Source organism: Nanorana parkeri, unplaced genomic scaffold (genome assembly GCF_000935625.1).
Source record: "Nanorana parkeri isolate BGI_ZX_2015 unplaced genomic scaffold, ASM93562v1 scaffold88, whole genome shotgun sequence".
NCBI lineage: Eukaryota > Metazoa > Chordata > Amphibia > Anura > Dicroglossidae > Nanorana > Nanorana parkeri.
In genome coordinates this window covers 1,497,472-1,520,054 of record NW_017306356.1, presented here as the reverse complement: position 1 = coordinate 1,520,054, position 22,583 = coordinate 1,497,472, and the positions used below count along the sequence as shown (strand labels likewise).

At 42.0% G+C, this 22,583-nt stretch overlaps 1 protein-coding gene across 1 annotated transcript; it reads right to left on the bottom strand.

Annotated features, from left to right (window-relative positions):
- Positions 1 to 6,563: 6,563 nt before the first annotated feature.
- LOC108783782 (THAP domain-containing protein 2-like) lies at positions 6,564 to 22,218 on the bottom strand. Its single transcript, XM_018552431.1, has 4 exons — positions 22,072 to 22,218; positions 11,442 to 11,533; positions 7,842 to 8,037; positions 6,564 to 6,880 (listed from the first exon to the last, which is right to left on the bottom strand). Exons 2-4 carry the CDS (start codon positions 11,507 to 11,509, stop codon positions 6,590 to 6,592), a joined length of 555 nt encoding a protein of 184 aa, XP_018407933.1. The 5' UTR covers positions 11,510 to 11,533; positions 22,072 to 22,218; the 3' UTR covers positions 6,564 to 6,589.
- Between the last annotated feature and the right edge of the window lie 365 nt (positions 22,219 to 22,583).

Genomic DNA, 22,583 nt, shown 5'->3' with positions numbered 1-22,583 from the left:
TGGTGTTTGTGAAATATTGTTCTATTTTATAAATAAAGAATAAAAGTGGGGTACCAAGCCCTTAAAAAGAAGATATTGTGAGTGGACTGCATCCTTAAAGCACTCCCCATATATGCTAATATCCCCAAACATCACACAGTGCATGTACAGAGAAGGTGATAGGAGGTTTGTTTTTTTTAGGAGAACCAAGACTAGTGACTTCTGGCAAGGTCAACACCGGCAGCTTTAACTGTAAACAATCACGCACCACATCCACAAAGGGCAGAGACACAAAGGGCAAGACACCCATGCTTCTCCTGCCATTGCATAAGGGAGGAGACCCTGGTAGTCACAGTGGAGGAGGTGATACCTTAACACCATATGCGGCAGAACACCATAGGCAGCAGCAGTAACTCAATGTAGCGGTGGCAGAGATATGGACTCCTTCAGCAGTTCACAGTCGCAGTAGCACGTACAGCCTGTGTAGCCAATTCAGCACACACTCAAAAAGAAAACAGCGAGTGTATGTGCAGTAGCATTCCCCAGAGGGAGGCTGCACAGGCACTGTGCCACTTCCCAGGTTACCCATGAACCCCAGGGAAAAGTCCCAAATTCTCATTTAGAGGAGAATAGCGAAGCCTTCCTGGACAATGAGGTTTGGGCATCCCAAAACTTAGTCAGGAAACCCCAATACACACTCTATCTGTTGGAATTCGACAGTTTGCAACAGCCTACAGATTAAACATTTTTTGCAGCGTCTGTGCACTTCCAAAGGGCTTCAATTCAACCTCATTATTTGCCATTAAAAAGGTTGTAATAACATTCAGTAGCAGAACACTGCTAACCATTTTAGATTGTAAGCCCTCACGGTCAGGGCCCTCCTTACCATCTTGTCTTAAATTGTATTGTGACTGTAATGTCTTCCTTATATTGTAAAGCGCTGTGCAAACTATTGGCGCTATATAAATCCTGTATAATAATAATAATAATAACCAGAGATTTGCTAGAGAGACCGATCATATATCCCATGAAAACATGTTTATCCAGGCCTGGGTTGTAAAACCTCCTAATGGCTGTCATATTAGCACTTAGTGGGGCAAGCCAGAACACTAATTGCTAATCAATTGGCAGACAATAAAACCTAGCATAGAACAGAATTGGGTTGTTAAGCTATTTAGGTACAATCTACATGGATAGTCAGGAGTAAGATGACCTATAAATGACCGTTAACAAAGCCAATTACCAAAATCCACAACTTATGACCTGTGGGTGCAACAGTAATAAGAGTATATTCAAATGTGTCAGAAAATACTGGCCACATACATACCATGCACCCCGTCTTATGAGGTACAGAGGGCTAAATGGCACACATTACCACTTCTGAGAAATCCATATAGCCAATGCCTATTAAGTTTGGCTTCTAACAAATCACAATTTGATGCACAATAATCTATAGGGTATCAGACTGTATGTGATAAAAAAAATATTCTGTCAATGATAAAAATATAATGCCGTCTAGAAAACTAACATCAATAAAAGAACATCTGCCAAAAGACTTGTTTCTTGATAGCCACTCGCAGATCGGTTTTAAGCTCCATTGATTGAACTCTGCTTTGACCCAAAGAACCCAGGGCTAAATAGGGTTCTTAGTGGGATAGGCTTCCCTGAAGAGATGAGTCTTAAGGATCGCCTAAAGGCAGTCAGAGTGGGAGCTAGACGGACAGGTCTTATTCTTATGTTTTGCTGTTGAATTATTAGTCCCTTTTCTGTTGGAATATCTTTTCTGTATATTTTTCTGCACCATTTTCCTTTTCCTGTTAATCTTTATCTCTATGCGCTAAATAAGAATTGAAAGAATCCTTGTTTCTATGAAGGGAAGGAGGGTCAGAGAGTATCACAGGCAATGCTTAAGGTCGTAACTGTCACAGCATTTGCTGGGAACGATGTTTGTGTATGTGAAGGGTTAGCCGAGGAGTTAACCAACCCCAGTGACGATTGCTCTGTCTGCTGGTCTTACTTTGTTGTCTTGCAAGATGGAAAATCTCTGACAGGGGAAGGCTGAGAGTGTCCTTGTCAGATTGTCCTGCCACTGGAACCCTACATTTTGGACCCATAAAGTAAGCGGCGAACTGGGTACTCGAGTAGGGACAAGCCCCCCACTAACTACCCCCAGAGCGGCAGCTGACTTGGCAGTGCAGTCACCTAAACTGTGCCACTAAACTCAGGAGTTAAATCTTAAAAATCCATTCAAGTACCTTAAGTATTAACAATACTGGACCTTATTTGTGTATCACTTGAATGTAGATCCTCAAATCATCTCTGAATTGGTGCTATGTGACACTGTCCTTCCTTCTGGAGTCTGGCTACTTTTGTTCCCCATGGTCCCTGTGTGTGTTGTAAAGTAGCCCCTGCTCTAAGACCACTCCAGTGATGGACTACAATCTCAATATAAATGAGTAAACTAAACGTGAGTTTCTAGTCCACCACGGGAGCAAGCTTGGAGTTGTGACTACTTTACAACACACACAGGGACATGGAGAACAAAAGTAGCCAGACTCCAGAAGGAAAAACCGTGTCAGCATGAATTCAGAGATGATTTGAGGATCTACAGCCGAGTGATACACAAATAAGATACATTTTTGTTCATAGTTAAGGTACTTGAATGCATTTTTAAGATTAAACTCCTAAGTTTCATGTCACTTTAAAAGGAACATTCCACATCCAGTCCTTTACCCTCTCAATGGGCCTATGCCCCGATAGTGGGTCTTTAGGCACAGGGCCCCACCACAATTGACCACGGCTTTATACCTGTAAAACACATTGTGGCAACTACATACGCTGCACAAAGTGCCGAAGAGAGTGGCCCCTGCAGGCTCCAAATTAAAGCCCAGCCCCATAGCTTCCTTCCGACAGGGTACAGTCTGTCAAGGCTCTGCTGAGGAGAAAACCAATTTGTATAGCTGCTGTTAGGTGCCACAGTGGCTGGGAGCAGTAGTAGGAAAAACTTGCTAGAAGAATCTTCAGTAGCAGAGAAGAGTGTGCTTCTTTAGAGCAGAGAGAAAGTGTCCATCACCTTTGGATATTACAGGCAGGCTGGTAGTGGGAGGGGTTCTATGGGGCTGTCTAAAGGTGCCCATACACTGCACGATTCTCGTACGATCGTGCAGTGTATGGAAGGCGTGAGACCGTTTCTACTGTACGGTCGCACGTCTTCCGCCGAACCAGCAGGCTAGAAAACCCGCCGGGAATCGTACGATTCTCAGCGAGTTAGTGGCCTGCTGGTTCGACAACTGCCGAACGGGCCGGTGTGCGCACGCGCACACAGCCCGTTTGCAGTCATCGTAAGCCCGCCCCTCATTGCAGTCATCGTAAGCCCGCCCCTCATTGCAGTCATCTTAAGCCCGCCCCTTAGGGGGGCGGGCTTGCGATGATCGCAAGTACGATCTGCCTGTCCAAGATGGGCAGATCGTACGTTTTTTTAAGTACTTTACAACCCTCGCAAGACAAAAGTCTTGCGAGGGTTGTAAAGTGTATGGGCACCTTTAGAGCTTTGATAGATTTGTCAGTGTCCAGTCACCTAAAGTATTAACTCCCTGTGTCCTGTGATATACAATCAAGAATTGAAAAGCTGCATATCTTCACTACATTTTGTGTCTATTATAACCCTTCTTCATATATCGTATGACATATATTCCTTTTGATCAAAATGTCAACTTGTGTAAAATTAGCATGAAAAGCAAAAAAGGAGAACATAAAAAAAAAAAAAAGTACAAATAAATACTTTACTAGGCAAACTCACAGTTCTATTCATTCTTAATTGGACTATAGCATTATCCAAGTAAAAGTTCCCAATAAAAATCAATATATTACAGAAAATGAAACACTATAATACAAAGTCATATTTCATATGCTGTACCGTTTTCTCCATACAACATAGCACATACAGTATACAGATTCTATGTAGGTATACAGTCTAAAAATAACAAATTACCAAGAATATGTTGTGGGAGGGGGGTTTCCAAAATAATATTTAGAAATGTAACTTTATGTGGCATTAGCATAGAAATATCCTCAGTGAGATATTATTAGCATTCAGGATTTATATAGCGGTGGCAATTTGCGCAGCGCTTTACAATATAAGGAAGACATTACAATCACAATACATTTCAAGACAAGATGGTAAGGAGGGCCCTGCCCCTGAGGGCTTACAATCTAAAAGGGAGGGGAAAGTGATACATGAGGAGGTAGCTGTGTGGGGATGAATTATTTGAGAATCTGATGGTTGAGTGGTTAGGTTGAGGTGGCATCGTCTTTAGGGATTGCCTAAAGGCAAAAGCAGTAAAATTTTAATTTACATATATGCTGCAGTCTGTCTAGCATTTACACAGACGTTTTCCCAAGTCCCCAATGCATCAAACTTTAATTACCTGTTGATCTTGCCAGTAGATATTTCCACCACCTTTGCCATGGTTGGCTATGCAGTGAAATCACTCTTCTGCAGTAAAAAGCTTTCCTGCCAGTATAATTCTTTTTTTTTTAGGGATGCACCGACACCAGGTACAGTACTCGGTACAAGTACATGTACAGATACTTTTCCAGCTCCAAGGCTAGACTAGAGAAAAATGTAACAGTTAGGATGCAGCTGTCATTTGTAAGGAGCACACGGAGCTCCTGGGATTCGTACATCTCTGTTTTAATGTATGATTTTGTTATTTTAAATATAAATAAAGGGATGTACGATACCAGTTTTGCGAGTACAAGTACTCACAGATACCCTTACTGATACATTTTTGTTTATTGTCATGTGACAGTTTTTCTAAAACAATACAGACTAATGATTTCAGGACAGTGGTGGAGCGCCAGAGTCAGGTCCCAGCTGCAACCCCGGTAGTTCTCATGAAAATGCCAAATATCGGCACTGGTATCTGAAAAGTATCTGTGCATCACTATTTTTTTTCAAGTAAGAAACAAATTAAAGACCAACTCCAATTAAACTAATAATAAACCACTAAACTTTTTTTTTCAATAATGAATCCAGATCAAACAAATATACATTGCCCAACTATCTCGGATCTGCTTCCCTGAACTTCCTGTCTAATACAAGATCACAAGGGACAGCACAGTCTTCAGCAATTGTTTATTTACTAGCTTAGAGAAGGGAGGAAGGAGGAGCTGGGAAGTGGCTTGCCTTGCTGTGCCCATGTGTTTGTAGAGACAAACAGCTTACTAACACACACACAAAGGTGGCTCCATTGGACACTGCAAGGGAAAGAAGTCATCCTAAAATAGGATATCAGGGTCAGTGCTCATGGAGCCAGATGAATCTGCAGGAAGCTAAAACTTTTGAACATCAAGGAGCAGCATTCATTGTAAATGATTTCATCAACATTTGAAATAGCTTAAACCCTTTGACTTTATTGTCACTTTAATATTCTTTAAGCAGTAACAGCAATAGTTTTTCATTTTTGGAAAAAAGGTTTAAACTGTAAAAAAAAGTAAGTCTGTGAAGGTTCTCATTCATCCAGGTCATGGTGTATCTGTAAAAACGAAGTCAAGGCAACTGGACTTGCTGTATTTTTCTTGAAGACGTTTCACTGGTCATCCAACCAGCTTTCTCAATTCTGAATGACTTTTTTCCCAATTTTTTTGTACAAGTCATTCAGAATTGTGAAGCTGGTTGGATGACCAGTGAAACATCTTCAAGAAAAATACAGCAAGTCCAGTTGCCTTGACTTATTTTTTTACAGATGTAAAAAAGTAAGCATGCCCAACAGTGTTATATGGTTTGTGCCAATTTCTGTAACCTTTAGTTTTGCCTGACGGCTTGGTCTGAATGTTAAATGGCGAGAAAAATATATATTATGTCAGGGAGAAACTTTGAAAGTTGCCATTGCTGAGGCAATCAGAAGGCCAGAGGTCACTTGAATTCTGGCAGTTGCTGTCCTGTTAACTTCTTCACCTCAGTCAGTTAAAAGTCAGCAACTATCAGGCTTGAGGTGACTTCTGACCCCTTGACACTCCAGATAAAATGCCAAGCCCAGACAATATTAATAACGTGGAACTATAAGACAACACAGTTATAAAATTAAAAAAAAAATTATTTTATCTTCCAAAATCCATCACTTCCACTTTCTAAAAAACACCTGAATTTTGAGACTCTGGTCTTGTAGAGATCTCTATTACTATTTCTTGTAAAAGCCACACTTACACAAGATGCCCACATTTCACAGGTTGGGCCCTCATTCTGGATAAACAAAACTGATTCGGCTGTCGTCAGATAAGATAGAAAAAAAGGTGGGTGGCCCATTAAGCCCATGTATAGGCAGATTTATTTTTTCTAAGCAAATGGTAACAACATTGGAATGAAAATTTTGCAGTTGGTTACGATGCGGCTCCATGGGTGCGGCCCCCCAAGCCCATCACTGCACTCACTTACTGTACACTTTCTTCATATTCTCCATTTGAATATTCAAGAAATCTCACTTACACAAATAAGGCTTCCAAGTATAAAACTCTGTATGTACATTGTCTGACTAAGGAATACGTATGAATGTATACGCACTTTGACATACACGATTCTGTACAAAAGTATCTTAAAGTCTGTTTTCCCTTACACAGGATCTTCAGATAGATCAAGAGACTGTACTTTGAATTTTAGCCTCCTGAACTTTTGTTGGGTGATCTTCAGTCTCCTTTTCACATTGTGAAGGGTGCTTAAAGCTTCATCGAGCCGTTTTTTCAGAGCCTTTGGGCTGTCCATAATACAATAGTCGTGCTCCAATGTAACCCGTTTTTCAACCACGTTTTGTGTGGCTATCTGTTCTGGGACTGAGGTAGGTGGGAAAGAAAACTGCTCATAGCAATCCTCAAACACTGGAGCTGGGTTCTGTGTCTTTCTATCCTGCAAGTAATAAGAAAATAAATATTAAAGTGTATGTAAACCCCAACTTTTAATGTCTCTTATTTGCTCTCTTTTGGTCTGTTAAATAAACAATTGAAAGCATTTTGTTATTTCTGTTGAGAAGTGCAAAAATTACCTGCTGGTCCGGTCAGTGAGCTTGAACATTTCTGTGTTCTCTGCAGTGTTATCATAGTTCTCCTCTGTGAGCTACAGAGCATTCAACCCCTTACCCACCCCCCCATGTTATGCAGATGAGGAAAGGGGGGGAGTATTCCATAGCCCATAACAAACTTCCAGTACCCGGGTGTAAGTGGGTGGCGCATCTAAGGCCTAGTAAGTAGGGATGCACTGATACTTTTCGAGTACCAATGCCGATACTTGGCATTTTCATGAGAACTACAAGTGATACAGCGGTTGCAGCTGGGACCTGGCTCTGGTGCTCCACCACAGTCCTGAAATCATTAGTCGATATTGTTTTAGAAAAACTGTCACATGACAATAAACATAAATGTATCAGTACTCGTACTTGTAAGTACTTGGCCAAGTATCAGTACTTGTACTTGCAAAACTGGTATCGGTGCATTCCTTTATTTATATTTATAACAACAAAATCATACATTAAAACAGAGATAAACAAATCCCAAGAGCTCCGTGTGCTCCTTACAAATGACAGCTGGAAAAGTATCTGTACTTGTACTTGTACCGAGTACTGTACTTGGTATCGGTGCATCCCTACTAGTAAGCTACACTATATTACATTTTTGTTCTTGAGCTTAAATACACTTACAAATAGCATTGTCTGTAACCGTAAGTAGAATGTAGTTAGACTTCTGAGAGCATTCTGAAGCTGTAGACATTAGACTACCCTACAATATGTACATATCATATGCAGAGGCCATTGGCATTTTCTGGCAGAAGAGTAATAAATACAAGTACCATTTACTGTAAGTACAGTAACTACCTTTCTTGATATCCCAGGAAAGAAAAAAAACGTTGGCACAGCATCTACCCTCAGTCGAATCGTCTGACCAGTTCGGTCAAAACAGAACTCTTCAAAGTGATCTGAACACAGCACTGCTGTAGAGGAAGGTTTAAATGTATCACGCCTCATATTCATAACCCATTTTTTCAGAATCTCCGGTCGTCCATGTGGAAATCTGCAAAGATACTCATCTTTAACATCAGTGTTTTCATTCTCATGTTAACAACAGCAAAACTATCGAATGAGAATTCATATTTGAGACTCATCATAGTACATATACAGTAAGCATGTAAGAGGCAGCTTCAGAGGGGGTCATTTGTAACTGTCAGCCTAGACAGACCACAACCTAGAGCTGCTGTATCTTTGTTGCAGTAACTGTTAAAGACACACCATAGGCAGAATGGTTAAAAAAAGACAAACATGGAAAGCAGCTCCTATATACTTTTGTAGCTATAACCAATGCTTCCTCGCATATGAAATATGCATGCTATAATAAGTGTTAATTGCAGTAAGCCCAGATAGGCTCCCCCTGCACAGACCACAACATAGCGTTCCCAGATGGTATTTTAGCTTGTCAAGCTCCCTCTTTGACATGCTGCACGATCCTTCTAAAATACACCAAACTTTCAGGGTATGGTCTAAATGTCTCCTTCTTTTTCTCCTTTTTAATGCTAAAAAAGCAATCTTTTTATCCTGGAGTGGTTGAGCCTCCTTCCCTCGGCTGCTGGAAAGGTTTGGCAAATCAATCTTTGTCTACCGTGTTTCCCTCGAAAATAAGACCTAGTACTCTTTTTGGGAATTGCTAAAATATAAGACCTACCCCAAAAATAAGACCTAGTTGTGACCATTGCCAAGGCCGGTGGTGGTATAAGGGGGAACTTCAAGAGCCACGGGAGACGATCAGTGGTGCCAACAAAGTCAGCCCTAGAGGAAGCGAGGCATCAGCAGAGCAGAGCCACATAAGCAGATGTTTCCTCTATAGTGCCGACTCCTGGCACAGGCGGAGTGATACCAAATGCACTCTGCCTGAGAGGAATCGATAGTGAAAGCACGCATCGCCCATTCTGGTTACCAAATTGGCCTTGGAAAGGTACGGCACACCTGATTGCCCTGATCACCCTATTTTTAATTTTGCCATTTTGGATTATTTGATTTGGATTTGCATTAACTTTGTATTGTTGTACATTAAAAAAAAAAGACCTACCCTGAAAATAAGACCTAGTGTGTTTTTTTGAGCCCAAAAAAATATAATATAAAAGTGTTTTCAGGGAAACACAGTATGTAAAAGTTGACTTATTAACAGAGGGGTAACCCACAGCTTTTATATGGGGCCCATGGCTAGCATCTACCAATACCACAGTTGATATACCCTGATATCTGGTTGGTGACCTGTTTCCCGTTGATGCTGATTGTTTCTTTCTCTGATACTATTTGCTTTATTTGATACAGTGCCTTGTTATACATGGTGTCTAAAACAATAATGTATATTGGTTTTCTTTTTGGTGTTGTTTTGTATTATATTTGTGAAAAATTCAATAAAAAAACATCTTTAAAAAAACCCTTCAAGGCTAGTTCACACCAGCCCCAGTGCGTTCCTGGCCGGATTGGTGCCGGAACGCACTGGATCGCATTCCGGCATGCTCACTTTGTTTTGGGGCGGGAGGGGGAGTGGTGATGCATTGAAGTCAATGACACTACAGCCACGCCCTCCGGTCACAGTGGGATCGCCCGCACCGGAGCACGTGGTACTTCAGTGCCATGCTGCATGCACAATTCTTTCTGATTGCACCGGACCGGAATGCAGGCACTGATGTGCCGCGCGTTCCGGTGCGGGCAATCCCACTGCGGCCGGAGGGCGTGGTTGCGGTGCCATTGACCCCTTGGGCTGGTGTGAACTAGCCCTCAGGGTATGGCATGTGCAGGCAACTCTCCAAAACCTTGCACCTATGACACTTATCACAAGGCAAAAACACTGTCACAGTGGGGTTAGTAATAATTAAACAAATAATGAATCACTGTAGTATCCTCACTGTGTCTACAACGTCGCAAATTTCACAGTAGTACAAATGAGGGCAGATACTGGAGCTTTCCTTTATCCCAGGTATGAAGCCACCGTATAGGATTACTTGTAACTAAACCTAGATAAATCCAAAATGTTTCTTTCCTTTTGTATAAATAGGCACAGGGTCACTATATGCAAGCAAAATCACTAGAGGCATTGCAATCAATTCAGGTGGATATCAGATCCTTACTGCCCTACGACAAAGAGGTATTGGGAGAGTAAAATATAGTCTTCTCAATACTTAGAGCCTAGTGTGGGACACTACAGTGTAACCCGCCGACTCTATACACCGAGAGTGATCATGTAAATGCTGATCGCTCAGCTCACGGCCTTCTTACTGCTGAAAGTAGTGACTGTGAGTCACCGCTTCCTGCAGGGGTTCCACCCTCCCCTCTTTGTTTCTCCAGCGCTCATTGAAGGGACAGACAGGGGAGGGGGCGGGCACAGTTTGCTGTGTCTATAGAGAGGCAGCCGTCAATCAGGCAGCGGGGTGAATCCCAACAATACTCTCAGGATCCTTCCATGCTGCAGTGCAGCTCTGCGCTGTCAGCATAAAGCAGGCAGTAGCCCACTATTTGTGGAGTTTGGGTCACGGGAGGACATTAGTAAATGTAATCCTGTGAGCCAAAAGAGAAGTAAAGCCAAAAAAAAGGTTTGGTTTTAGTTCTCTTTTAAGAATGGTTAGCAAATACTTACATTGGATAGCACAAAAGCTTAGCTGCAGGAACATTTAATGTTCCACAAGCTTATTTGGATTTGCACCTGTTGTATCTGTTTTTGCCATTCTCCAAAAGGGGAAAAATAAGACAATATATATTGATACATTAAAGTGTACCTATTCGAAAAAGGACAACATTTTGGCATTAGAATAGAAAAGCGTACGGTCTGTGTCTTGTTGGGGAGATTTCTCTTAACTTCCTGCCCTCCCCAAAGTTAGAGAAATACCCTCTTAGACAGTTGTCACTGGAACACTTGTACACTTTGAAAAATTGTCTTTTTACCTCTCGTTCTGCTTTTGGATTACCCATAACTTTCTGTCCTGGTGACAAAGGTCACCTTGACAAATAGAGAGGGTGAATGTCCTCAACAGGGACAGAGACAGTAACCAAGACTTGTCAGGGGTTCTAACCCTTCCCGCTCCACCCAAACCAAAGTTGTGACTACAAATGTACTTTAAGTGCCTTCCAACAAAGTGTGACATCAGGCTATAAATTCCTTGAGGAGAGTTGATGTGATTGGTTTAATGACCATTCGCTAAAGCTGTCTCGTGGATTGGGGTACAGGGGGTTGGCATGTCCATTACTGACAATACTGGGTATTCCGTATAATTGCCAGGGTGACTGTGGAGGAATAGAGCTAGTTAATTTTAGGCACCAGGGAGTATCTAGCACAGGGTAGCAGTTAGGATGGGGCTTGTTTCATTTCTTTTTTTACTTGAACTTGACAGAACAAGTTAGCACAATCTAAGTAAATTCAAACAAATAAATGCAAGAATTTTGAATTTCTCTCATTCTTACCGGTGAAAGGACTTTCCACATCCACGCGTTTGTCGGCTTGTGCAGTTAATGGCAGCACATGCGGGCATTGTTAGATGCCATACAAAAAAAACCTGAAATGGTATTTAAGAAAAAAATGTTACCAGATACATACAGCACAGATCTGCATCCAGAAATAAAAATATTGCACAGAAAAACTGGTACATCTACGACTCCATAAAATGGAAGCTATTAGTAAAAGAAGAGACTCATTTGAAGGCTTAAAATGTTATCACCTTTAACTAGAAATATACAGATGTCAAAACAACTGTAGTGTCACAACCCTGACACAAGAATTTACATGGACACACATCATTCTCAGACGAAAGAAATCTACAATTACATTTACTCTTAATATACCCAAGCCATCTGTCGGTTTAGGAACAGGACAATAACTTAGATCAGTCCAGAGCACCTGGTCATACCTCCGATGTGGAAACAAGGCTAAGCGACTAAACTATGCAAGAAACATAGGAACTGGGGTGCAGAAAAATGGCAGCAGGCGCTCCAGACTGAGTCAAAATGTGACATATATTTGGCTCTAGCAGGAGGCAGTTTGTTCACAGAAGGGCTGGAAAGCGGTACACTAATGAGTGTCTGCAGCAACAGTGAAGCATGGTGGAGGTTCCTTGCAAGTCTGGGGCTTCATTTCTGCCAATGGAGATGGAGATTTGGTCAGGACCAAATCTCCAACTCCATTGGCAGAGAAATACAAGCAGACACTTATCCATGATTGCCCCCAAATTTATTCTGCAGCAGGACAATGACCCCAAACATGTAGCCAATGTCATTAAGAACTATCTTCACCGTAAAGAAGAACAAGGAGTCCTAGAAGTGATGGTTTAGCCCCCACAGAGCCCTGATCTCAACATCATCGAGCCTGTCTGCGATTACATGAAGAGACAGAAGGATTTGAGGCAGCCTACATCCACAGAAGATCTGTGGTTAGTTCTCCAAGATGTTTGGAACAACCTACCTGCCGAGTTCCTTCAAAAACTGTGTGCAAGTCTACCTAGAAGAACTGATGTAGGTTTGATGGCAAAGGGTGGTCACACCAAATATTGGTTTGTTTTGGATTTCTCTTCTGTTCATTTACGTTACATTTTGTTAATTGATAAAAAATAAACTTTTACCACTTATTTTTTAATTATTTTACAGCATTTTTTCACACCTGCCCAAAACTTTTCCACAGTAAAGTATATACATTCATATATGCATTACCAAAGCATGGTGTAGCACAGCAGTGGTTATCTCCTTTCAGGCAGGCTGTCGTATTGAAACCACAACTTTACAGCCAAATTATGGCCTCCCCCCTGCTACTCTATGTACTTCCCAGTCTGGATACCGCTAAGCCAATATTTTTGTTTTTGCTTTTTATACTTACCTTTTTAGAGGTGATACCCCAAGGACCTCTTTCTGTTCTCCAAGGCTTGGCATCCTCAACGATCCAGAGAATGACACAGACATCATCACATCAGTGCCATTCTCTGCATCATTATATTTGAGAGTGCAGGGTGCCTTAGTGACACCCCTAAGGAGGCAGGCCCATGATGTCCTTCACTTACACAAAATGGTTGAATGATGCTGGGCGTCAACCATCCTGGAAGAATAAGGACTTTGAATGGCAGAATAGAATTACTGAAGGGGACAGTGCCAGAGAGGAAGTAAGTATTTCAGAGTTTTTTTTTTTTTTAACTGAGCAGTTAACACTTTACACTCATACACAGAGGCCACCACTGCGCATTTCAATGGAAGTGGAAGGGGGTGTTTAAAGCATTCGCTATTGCAATTCTGGCTTTAAATAAATGATCTGTCACTCGCTGCCATGCCCAGACAGGAATGTAACAGAGTTTTACTCAAAGGCATAGTTAATTTATAGTTGGAGCATTCAGAGATTCAGCATAATGATTTTTAAATATCGGTTTAAAGAGAAAAAAAAGAGAAAATGGTGCAATAAGTATTATTGCACCATTTTTGCTTAATAAGTATGGATTAGTAGAAACTGTGTCAGGTATTTGTCCCGTTGCCCGGAGTCAGTGGGACAGGAAATTATGGGAAATCCAAAATTTCATAGCTGTCACTGAAGCAGGAGGTAAAGCCAATGGGGACACCTGTTTGAATGACTGCTGTCTAAGAGTGGATTTGCTCTCATTTTGTAGAGATGTTGTCTCAATTTCTGTTGTGTCTTCAGGACACAAAGTGAGGGAAAATCTCCCCACCAAGAGACAGCAAAAAATAAATTGATTCAGGTTTTTTAAGTCTACCCTTTTCTGGCTATACATAAACTTTATCTTAGTGTTAGGAGTTAAGGTTTAATATTCAGATTAAAACTCGGCTAGGGTAGGGCTTCAAAGTTAGATTGAGGGAGTTAAGTGTTAGGCTGCATGCATGACTAAAGTTTAACAGGGTTATTCACAAAAGGGTGAAGAGTTTGGAGAAGACAGGAGAAGTGAACAATCTAGGCCAAAATAGCTGATTTGGAAAAATTTTCCAATTCAGCTCACTTTCCAGTTCAGCTACCGTATGTTGTCCTAGATTGTTCACTTCTCCTGCCTTTTGCGAATAGCCCTTCAAGTTTTAAGTACACCCTTCAGTGTGGGGGCTGCTATTGCTGGTCTCCTTTTGAAAATGCTTGTTGTTTGTCTCTGTCTCCCTTTATTACATGTCATTCACATACCTGGAACAAACTGTAAATCTGAATCAGAAAAGAGCCAACATTTCTTATCTCTCTAATTGTTTTGGGTCAGTGACTCTGAAAGTACTGAAGTCAAAGCATCAGTAGAACAGCAAGGGGACTAACTTCAGGTCAGCAAAGGCAGCATCCATAGTTTTTCATGACAGATGTACTTTATGGGTTCAAGTCCATTTCCATCTTTGTAAGTGATCAGCATTTATTGTGGTAATGTAGAGGTGCAGTGATTATGTATACGGTATGTGTGCACATTTTCATGACTCACATGGCAGGCATTACCTCATTTTCTAATGAACATTTTATTAGGCCTGAAGCCTAAAAATGTTCTCCACAGGAAAATCAGTCAGACACCAGGGTTGGATTGTAATCAGGCTGAAATCAGTTCTCCCCCTCCCTATTATTCATTGGAACACGATCAGTAAACACCAGCACTGCCTTTGCACACAATACACTGTCCAGGGGAAGAAGGGGGTGCCACTATAAATACTAATGAATGGGAGAGCTTAGAAAGAGCTTTCAAAACACAGGCAGCCATTTTCATGAGAATATGAAGAGGAAAGCTAACAAAAAAAGTAAGTTTGTGTGTTCATATACATCAGCTGCATACTCCTGCTTATGTACACTCGTTTGTTTTTTTAAAAACATCAGCAAAGGTGGAAATAGACTTTAAGGTTAGGTAAATGGTTCAGTGTTAGGGACAAAATGAAAATTAAAGCAAAGCTGTGGCTACAGACACGTGACATGTACGTCATGTCAGAAGATGATTCAATGCCTAAATTCAGTGTTCCTTTTTTTGTGTACACTGCTTGGTTTACTTTACAAACAGGGCATCAGGATGATCGACTCACTTCTTTAGTGGCTGCTTCACAATCTGTAGTGAATGGCTAAAGAGAAAAGGAAGGGACAACACAGTGAGCAGCAAGAGCCCTGGTCACTTATATCTCTAATATAGTCCCAAGTTTGTAAAGTAAACTGGGTACTGTACAAATCAAGCAATATTGCATGTAGGGAATGGGAGCTGTCTGCGCTATCATACACATAGCGCATGCTGTGACTCAGGAGGACACATTTTTGGTTTGAGTTGAATGTTAAGGGGTTAGGTTAAGAGTTAGCATACAGATCTCCTTCAGATTTTCCGTTAGTTTTCAGTGCTAGAAAAGAAATGCAGATCGTCAGAATGACTGCCCGCTGCGGCACTGCAAGAGAATGACAGCCTGCTCTGGTGTCGCAGGAGAACGACTGACTGACCACTACAACATTATAGGAGATATGCTTTTGTGTTACAGTACACTGAGCAACTGATGCTGTGTTACAGGAGACTGAATAACTGCTAAGATATTCCAGAAGACTAAGGGAATGCTGCTGTGTTACCGGAGGCAGAACAACCTGTGCTATGCTACAGAAGACTCAGTAGTGTCCAACTCAAATAGAGCCTAGCATATATAGCCTGTGAATTACAAGGGGTGTCTTCTGTAGACAATGATCATGCTAAAGCAGAGCAGGACTTTTTCCAGATGCCGCTCCAGAAGCACCTAGTGCTGAAGGTCTACAGATGGCTCTCACAAACTCTAGGGCCCCACTCCCATCTTGGTGTAACCGGCGTCTCTCCATGCTTCCCTTCACAAAAAACAGAACCTTACTAGGCCTCAAATGTATTACACTATTACTTGTGCCTCCCCAGCTTGGCCTATATGAGTATGGGCTCTACTGGTGCCTCTCACATGCACTCAGCAGATCACCTATCTCTCTTTCTGGGCTTCCTGGGCAAACATTTCCAATTCCCAATGCAGAGGCCTTCAAGCTAGCCATTTACACTCAGTTTCAAGTCGATATTTAACCCCAAATAATTCATCCCCACTATTAAACAAATTTCCCAAAAGGTACTATAGATTACAGATGCAGAGCTGCCAATTTTCCATTACTCTCCACTGCCCTGTTAGAAAGTAGGGAATGTGCCAGGCATAACCATATAGCATAATGGTATCTGCAGCTGAGAGCGTACGCCTGGTATGGTCAGTATTCTTTATGTCCTTGCCTCAAATGTATTATACTATACATGCAACTATTTCACAGGAATGCTGACCTCCACAGAAAGCAAACAGGACTTGGTCTGACCATGGGAGCTAGGTTGGTCTGGATCTTAGCCCTTTACTGCGGGTGAAAAATTTCATGAGGCAGATGGAGGGAGGTCTATTGAGCAATCCATGCCAAAAGTAAAAATCTACAGACAGCACCCACCTCCAAATATACACTATATTGCCAAAAGTATTGGGACGCCTGCCTTTACACGCACATGAACTTTAATGGCATCCCAGTCTTAGTCCGTAGGGTTCAATATTGAGTTGGCCCACCCTTTGCAGCTATAACAGCTTCATCTCTTCTGGGAAGGCGTCCACAAGGTTTAGGAGTATGTCTAAGGGAATGTTTGATTTGTGAGGTCAGGTACTGATGTTGGATGAGAAGGCCTGGCTCGCAGTCTCCGCTCTAATTCATCCCAAAGGCGTTCTATCGGGTAGAGATCAGGTGCAGGCCAGTCAGGTTCTCCCACCCCAAGTTGGGAGCATGAAATTGTCCAAAATGTCTTGGTATGCTGAAGAGTTCCCTTCACTGGAACTAAGGGGCCAAGCTCAACCCCTATAAAACAACCCCACACCATAATTCCCCTCCACCAAACTTTACACTTGGCACAATGCAGCCAGGCAAGTACCGTTCTCCTGGCAACCGCCAAACCCAGACACATCCATCGGATTCCCAGAGAAGTGTGATTCGTCAATCCAGAGAACACGTCTCCACTTCTCTAGAGTCCAGTGACGGTGTGCTTTACACCACTGCATCCGACGCTTTGCATTGCACTTGGTGATGTAAGGCTTGGATGCTGCTGCACCGCCATGGAAACCCATTCCATGAAGCTCTCTACGTACTGTTGTTGTGCAAATCTGAAGGCCACATGAAGTTTGGAGGTCTGTAGCTATTGACTCTGCAGACAGTTGGCGACTTCTGCTCACTATGCGCTTCAGCATCCACGGACCCCGCTCTGTCATTTTACATGGCCTACCACTTCATGGCTGAGTTGCTGTTGTTCCCAGTTGCTTCCACTTTGTTATAATACCAATAACAGTTGACTGTGGAATATTTAGTAGCAAGGAAATTTCACGGAACAACGGAATCAAATGATTTGGAGGGGTGTCCCAATACTTTTGGCAATATAGTGTATATTGCCAGTACTTCCTCCCAGGAAAGCCAAGCGCTTGAAAGCTTGTTTGAAATACGCTTCTGCATTGGAGATTTTGAACTTTTGAGGGTGGCATGTTGTATTTGGGGGGCTGTCAGTAAAGCAGACCTACCATTTTCATGGAAGGTTCGCTTTAAGGCACACAGCTTTTAAAGTTATACAACAAAGATCTGCTTTTAGAAACTGGAGCAAAGTTTTAGTTTAAAGGAATCTTTTATTTATAGCATTATTGATGCCATACCATTGTTTTTCTGAAATATTTTGTATTTTCAGTTATTGTAGTGTTTAACTGAAAGCATATCTGAAGTCAAAACCTTTTTAAAAAAATGTTATGACTAGAGTAGGGAATGGTTAAAACTCCTGTAAGTTTTTATTGCCATCTGCGTTTCACAGGGGAGACAAATTGTTTCCTGTCTACCAGTCCTGTAGGCATCACCCCCACACTCCTGACCGGTATACTCATTGTGAGTTGGGTGCTGAAGTGGCTGCGAATAGTGCCGCTCAAATCCAGAGAAATACAACATGTCACCAGCACACCGAGGATCAGTGTCCAAACATTGAAGGATGTACATTTTTCCACATGAATGGCAATGTTTCGAGGCCACACATGGACCCTTCCTCTGGCTTAATATCATGATATGGATCCTCGGTGTGCTGGTAACATTATGGGGGGAATTTATCAAAACTAGAGCAGACAAAATCTGGAGCAGCTGTGCATGGCAACCAATCGGCTTCTATCTTCAGTTTAGATTTGAAAAGGAAAGAGAGAAGCTGGTTGGTTGCCATGCACAGCTACTCCAGATTTTATCTAACTCAGTTTTGATGAATTCACTGCATTTGTCTACCAGCTGCAAAAAAGTCTATGTGGCTGAACTGCAAATGCAGATATCAGGTTAAGAGGCCTAGAGAGGGATGTACACAATGACGCTGACCTTGGCTTTAAGATCTAGAAAAATATATAGGTTTAAGGGGGGAGAGTGGGGGACAAAAAGGTAAGGAAACTTTACGTGAAAATTTTTGAACCCTTTCGCTGCCAAGCCCTCCGGAACACTTTGCACCTCTGCTGGCCACACCATTTTTGCAATTTTTCACATTGTTTTGATTTTCTACTGCTGCGTTGCTAGCGTTTGTAAAAGACCCCCCAAACCATATATTTTCTGAAACCGCAGGCCCGGTACAATAAAAAGATGGTGCTACTAAATTTGTAAGCCCTGCGATAATTGTGCAAATGTTTCTCAAATTCATATTAAAGCGATAAAAATACACAATTCAATAGATAAAGCAATAAAATCAGTATCAGTACACACACACACACAAAAACTTTTCCGCCTAAATCTAAAAGATAAAACTGTATGAAGTTAATAAATAACAAATAGTTTTAAATTGCGCCTTTTTGCGAAACGGTAACCAAAATGAAGGAACGCAAAACTGTAAATAAGCAACTTATGTTAAAAATTGTTTGTGAGCTGTGCTGGTGTTTGTGTTGTGATAAAATTATACAGGTGTACATTTAATTGCAACACAGCGTATCACAACAAACGGCAATGCGTCAAAATGCTTTGCCACGCGCTGCCACAGTTAAATGTTATTTTAAAAAGGAAAAAAAACAAGCACTGCGATATGTTCTAAAAACACAACGCAGTGCATGTGCATGGTGTACACCACAATATGGTGCACACTGTTGCACGTGTATGTTATCTGTGTGTGTGGGGGGAGGGTGGGGGTTGTGTTTTATTTTTTATAATGATTTTTTTTTTTTTACTGTTGGGAAGCTTCTAAATAGACCCCTGACATTTCCTTTTTTGAAATAGAAAAAGAAATTGAGGACACAGAGTCCTCAATCCCTTTTTCTGCAGCCTCTGTTCTAAATGAATGGAGAGCACTCAGTACAAAGGCTTCCCATTCATTCAGAAACTGCTGATAGTAAAATATTTACTATCATCCAGTTATGATTGGGTAGAAGCCTCTGTAGTGAGTGCTTCTCCCCATTGAGAAACTCATGAATGAACAGGAAGTGATGTAAAGCACTTCCTGTTCATTCATAACTGGGGACACACAGTACTATGTGTCCCCAGTTTTTTACAAACATTGGATCAGCTGATCACTCCAGTGTTTGTTCTGCACACAGAGGATCCTTCTCTTGGTCACGCACAGAGCCGCTGTCATCCTGAAACTTGTGTTCCGCCTTATGCCATACGTCGGTGGCAGTAAAAGGGTTTAAGCAGATGTAAAATCAATATCTATAAACAAAGTGCTGGTGAGATATATATTAGTGATATTTTGACCATTTACACTTTAAAAAATATCATGCAAAAACATGACTGCTTTCTCTTCATCTTCTTAAGTGAAGGCAAAAGCTGGAGGTGGAAAGGGGCAGCATTGCGACGATGAGGACCGATGAACTCCTGTGTGGAGTAAATGGGGGGAGTCGTACTGAACACAGTACTAACCTAATTTTCCACAAAATGTGCAAGTCAGTAACAGAACCAGTCAGATTTACATCTTATGTCTGTGGCGGGCAACCAAAGAAGTTAACACATTTGATAAACCACAGACCAGCTTGAAGCACCTTTGCTACAATGGCTCTCTTTAGTAAGATGACAATGCTTACTGGCCTGCTTGCAATTCAGCAATGGCATTATCATCCTCATGTCAGCGCTCCTGCATCAGAACTAGAGCCTTAGGTCATGACAGCTTTACCAATGTCCTGTAATCCTAACCAGCCAGGGCACATCTTCTGCCTGACAACGGCACTGTCAGGCAACAGTGCTGTGAGGCAATTAAGAGTGCATTATTACATCAGTGCTCGTTAAAATTTGCATACAATTCCCACAGGAAAATGCAGGCGCAAAGGTGTGAATCTAGCAGGAGCAGACATGACTCCTGAAGAGAGCAATGATTTAGCTTGCTACTCACTGGAAAATGTATTATTCCTCTTCTTCTATTATAGGGTGGGCTTAGTCTAATATAGGGGTTGGCAACCTTGGCACTCCAACAACAAGTCCAATGAGGTATTGTAAGACTGACAGTCACAGATATGGTTCATAAAACCAAGATGGGACTTGTGGTTTCACCACAGATGGACTACCAAGGTTGCATACCCTTGGTCTAACATAGGAGTAAGCAACCTTGGCACTCCAGCTGTAGCAATACAACAAGTCCCACGAGGTACTGCAAGACTGACAGTCACAGACAACTCATAAAACAATGACTGGACTTGTGGTTTCACCACAGTTGGAGTACCAAGGTTGCGAACCTTCGTCTAGCATAGGAGTAAGTAACCTTGACACTTCAGCTGTAACGTAACAAGTCCCATAAGGTATTGCAAGACAGTCCCAGACATGGCTCATAAAACCCATGACGGGACTTGTGGTTTCACCACATTTGGAGTACCAAGGTTGCATACCCTTGGTTTAACATAGGAGTAAGCAACCTTAGCACTCCAGCTGTAGCGGAACAACAAGTCCCATGAGATATTGCAAGACTGACAGTCCCAGACATGACTCATAAAACCATGACAGGACTTGTGGCTTCACCATAGTTGGAGTACCAAGGTTGCTAACCAACAGTGTTGCTTTAGGTTTTTGCAAAATGTGATTGTTGGCTCCCCTCGGGAAGAGGGGGTGGCAGTCACGGTTTTGAGCGGGCAAACTGGGCTGTGCCCAAGCGCCAGGCTTATCACTAGTAATGATTCCTGAAAATGAATGGCTTTAAAATGACACTTCTCCAATGCAAAGTTGTTGCTAATCTGCCTAGAGCTATTGTTGGGGAAAAAAAAAACCACTGACAGGGTTATTCACAAAAGTTTGAAGAGCTTGGAGAAGGCAGAAGAAGTGAACAATCTAGGACAACATAGCTAACTGGAAAGTGAGCTGAATTGGGGAATGTTTCCAGTTCAGCTATGTTGTCTTAGATTGTTCACTTCTACTGTCTTCTCCAAACTCTTCATCCTTTTGTGAATAGCCCTGTAAATCTGGCAAAGTGCATCAACATGCATTAGGACCCATTCACACCTGAGTGTAGTGGAAATGCGCGTTCCTTTCAATGGGTCCCTGCACACGTGGCAACTGTGGAAAAATAGTGCATGTAGCAAAATCTGCAACACGGGTTCCACGTGAAAACACGCACAAACACGGGACAAATTAGTGGTTCTAGCTGTGTTTGGGGTGGTATTAACTGGTAATGGCACAGCAAGCGTGTTTAACGTTTTTGATGTGTTTCACAAACGCACATTAAAGTGTGCAATTTTGTGGGCCTTCACGAGACGCTTAGGTGAGAAAAGGGACTTAGGATGCACATAAAGGACGCACGGAAAAATGCAGACGCAAAAGGTGTCAACCTAGACTGAGGTTTGGTTGCCGCAAGCGATTCAATATTACACTCCCCACTTTTTTACACAGCAGTCTATTCTTAAATATGGACCTATAAAGCAGATTACAGGCGGACATCCCTCTATCCAAGATACCCAGAGATTTGACATCTAGAAACACAGCTCTGATTTGTGTAGCATGAGGTATCATTGTACACAAAGAACAGCGCACGTTAACCAACCAATGTTCCCTCACATATATCTCCATGGTTACGGTGCTGACACCGCTATGTGGACCCTGGACCTTCACACAACGTCCTAAGTTACTTGTGACGATATTTAAATTTTCTTTTTCATAAAGTGTGCAATATATCCCTACCTTTATTCCGAGATTGTGTCACAACGGCAATTTATCGTTCGCTCTCTTTTAATATCCCCACTGTACCCAAAACTGAAGGACCCCTCTGCAGGGTCAGGGTGTACCAAAATGGCGTCCGAGCCCGATTAGAACTGTGCGAATGAAAGGGCAACAACCTCCTCACCACATCGCACAGCACTACAGCCAATCAGCTGTTTGGAAACCTCTGACTTCCTCCAAGCGAACTTTTTTTTCCCTTTCACTCAACTTTATTTGTGTAATTACAGAGAAGCAAAGTCAGTGTTTTTTTTTCTGGATGACATCATTGTGTCTGAGGTGAAAGCGAGGCTGCAATGAACGGTGAGCAGAGGTAAGTTTATTACCTGGGATGTGTGTGATATGGGGGAGGAGAAGCCGTGCAGGTGTACATTACAAATATGCATTTAAAGTGGATATAAACCCAAACTTGATGACGTTTAGTTTGCTGAAGCTCTGTGTGTCAGAAGTGCCATTTTTCTTTTAAACATCGGTTT

What these genes read in the sequence shown, in the direction of transcription:
- LOC108783782 (XM_018552431.1), bottom strand. Translation starts at nt 11,509, where the DNA reads ATGCCCGCATGTGCTGCCATTAACTGCACAAGCCGACAAACGCGTGGA. An exon ending in TGTGGAAAGTCCTTTCACCG is followed by an intron (nt 8,038 to 11,441) that starts GTAAGAATGAGA and finishes GTATCTTTGCAG; the next exon opens with ATTTCCACATGGACGACCGG. An exon ending in TTCCTGGGATATCAAGAAAG is followed by an intron (nt 6,881 to 7,841) that starts GTAGTTACTGTA and finishes TATTACTTGCAG; the next exon opens with GATAGAAAGACACAGAACCC.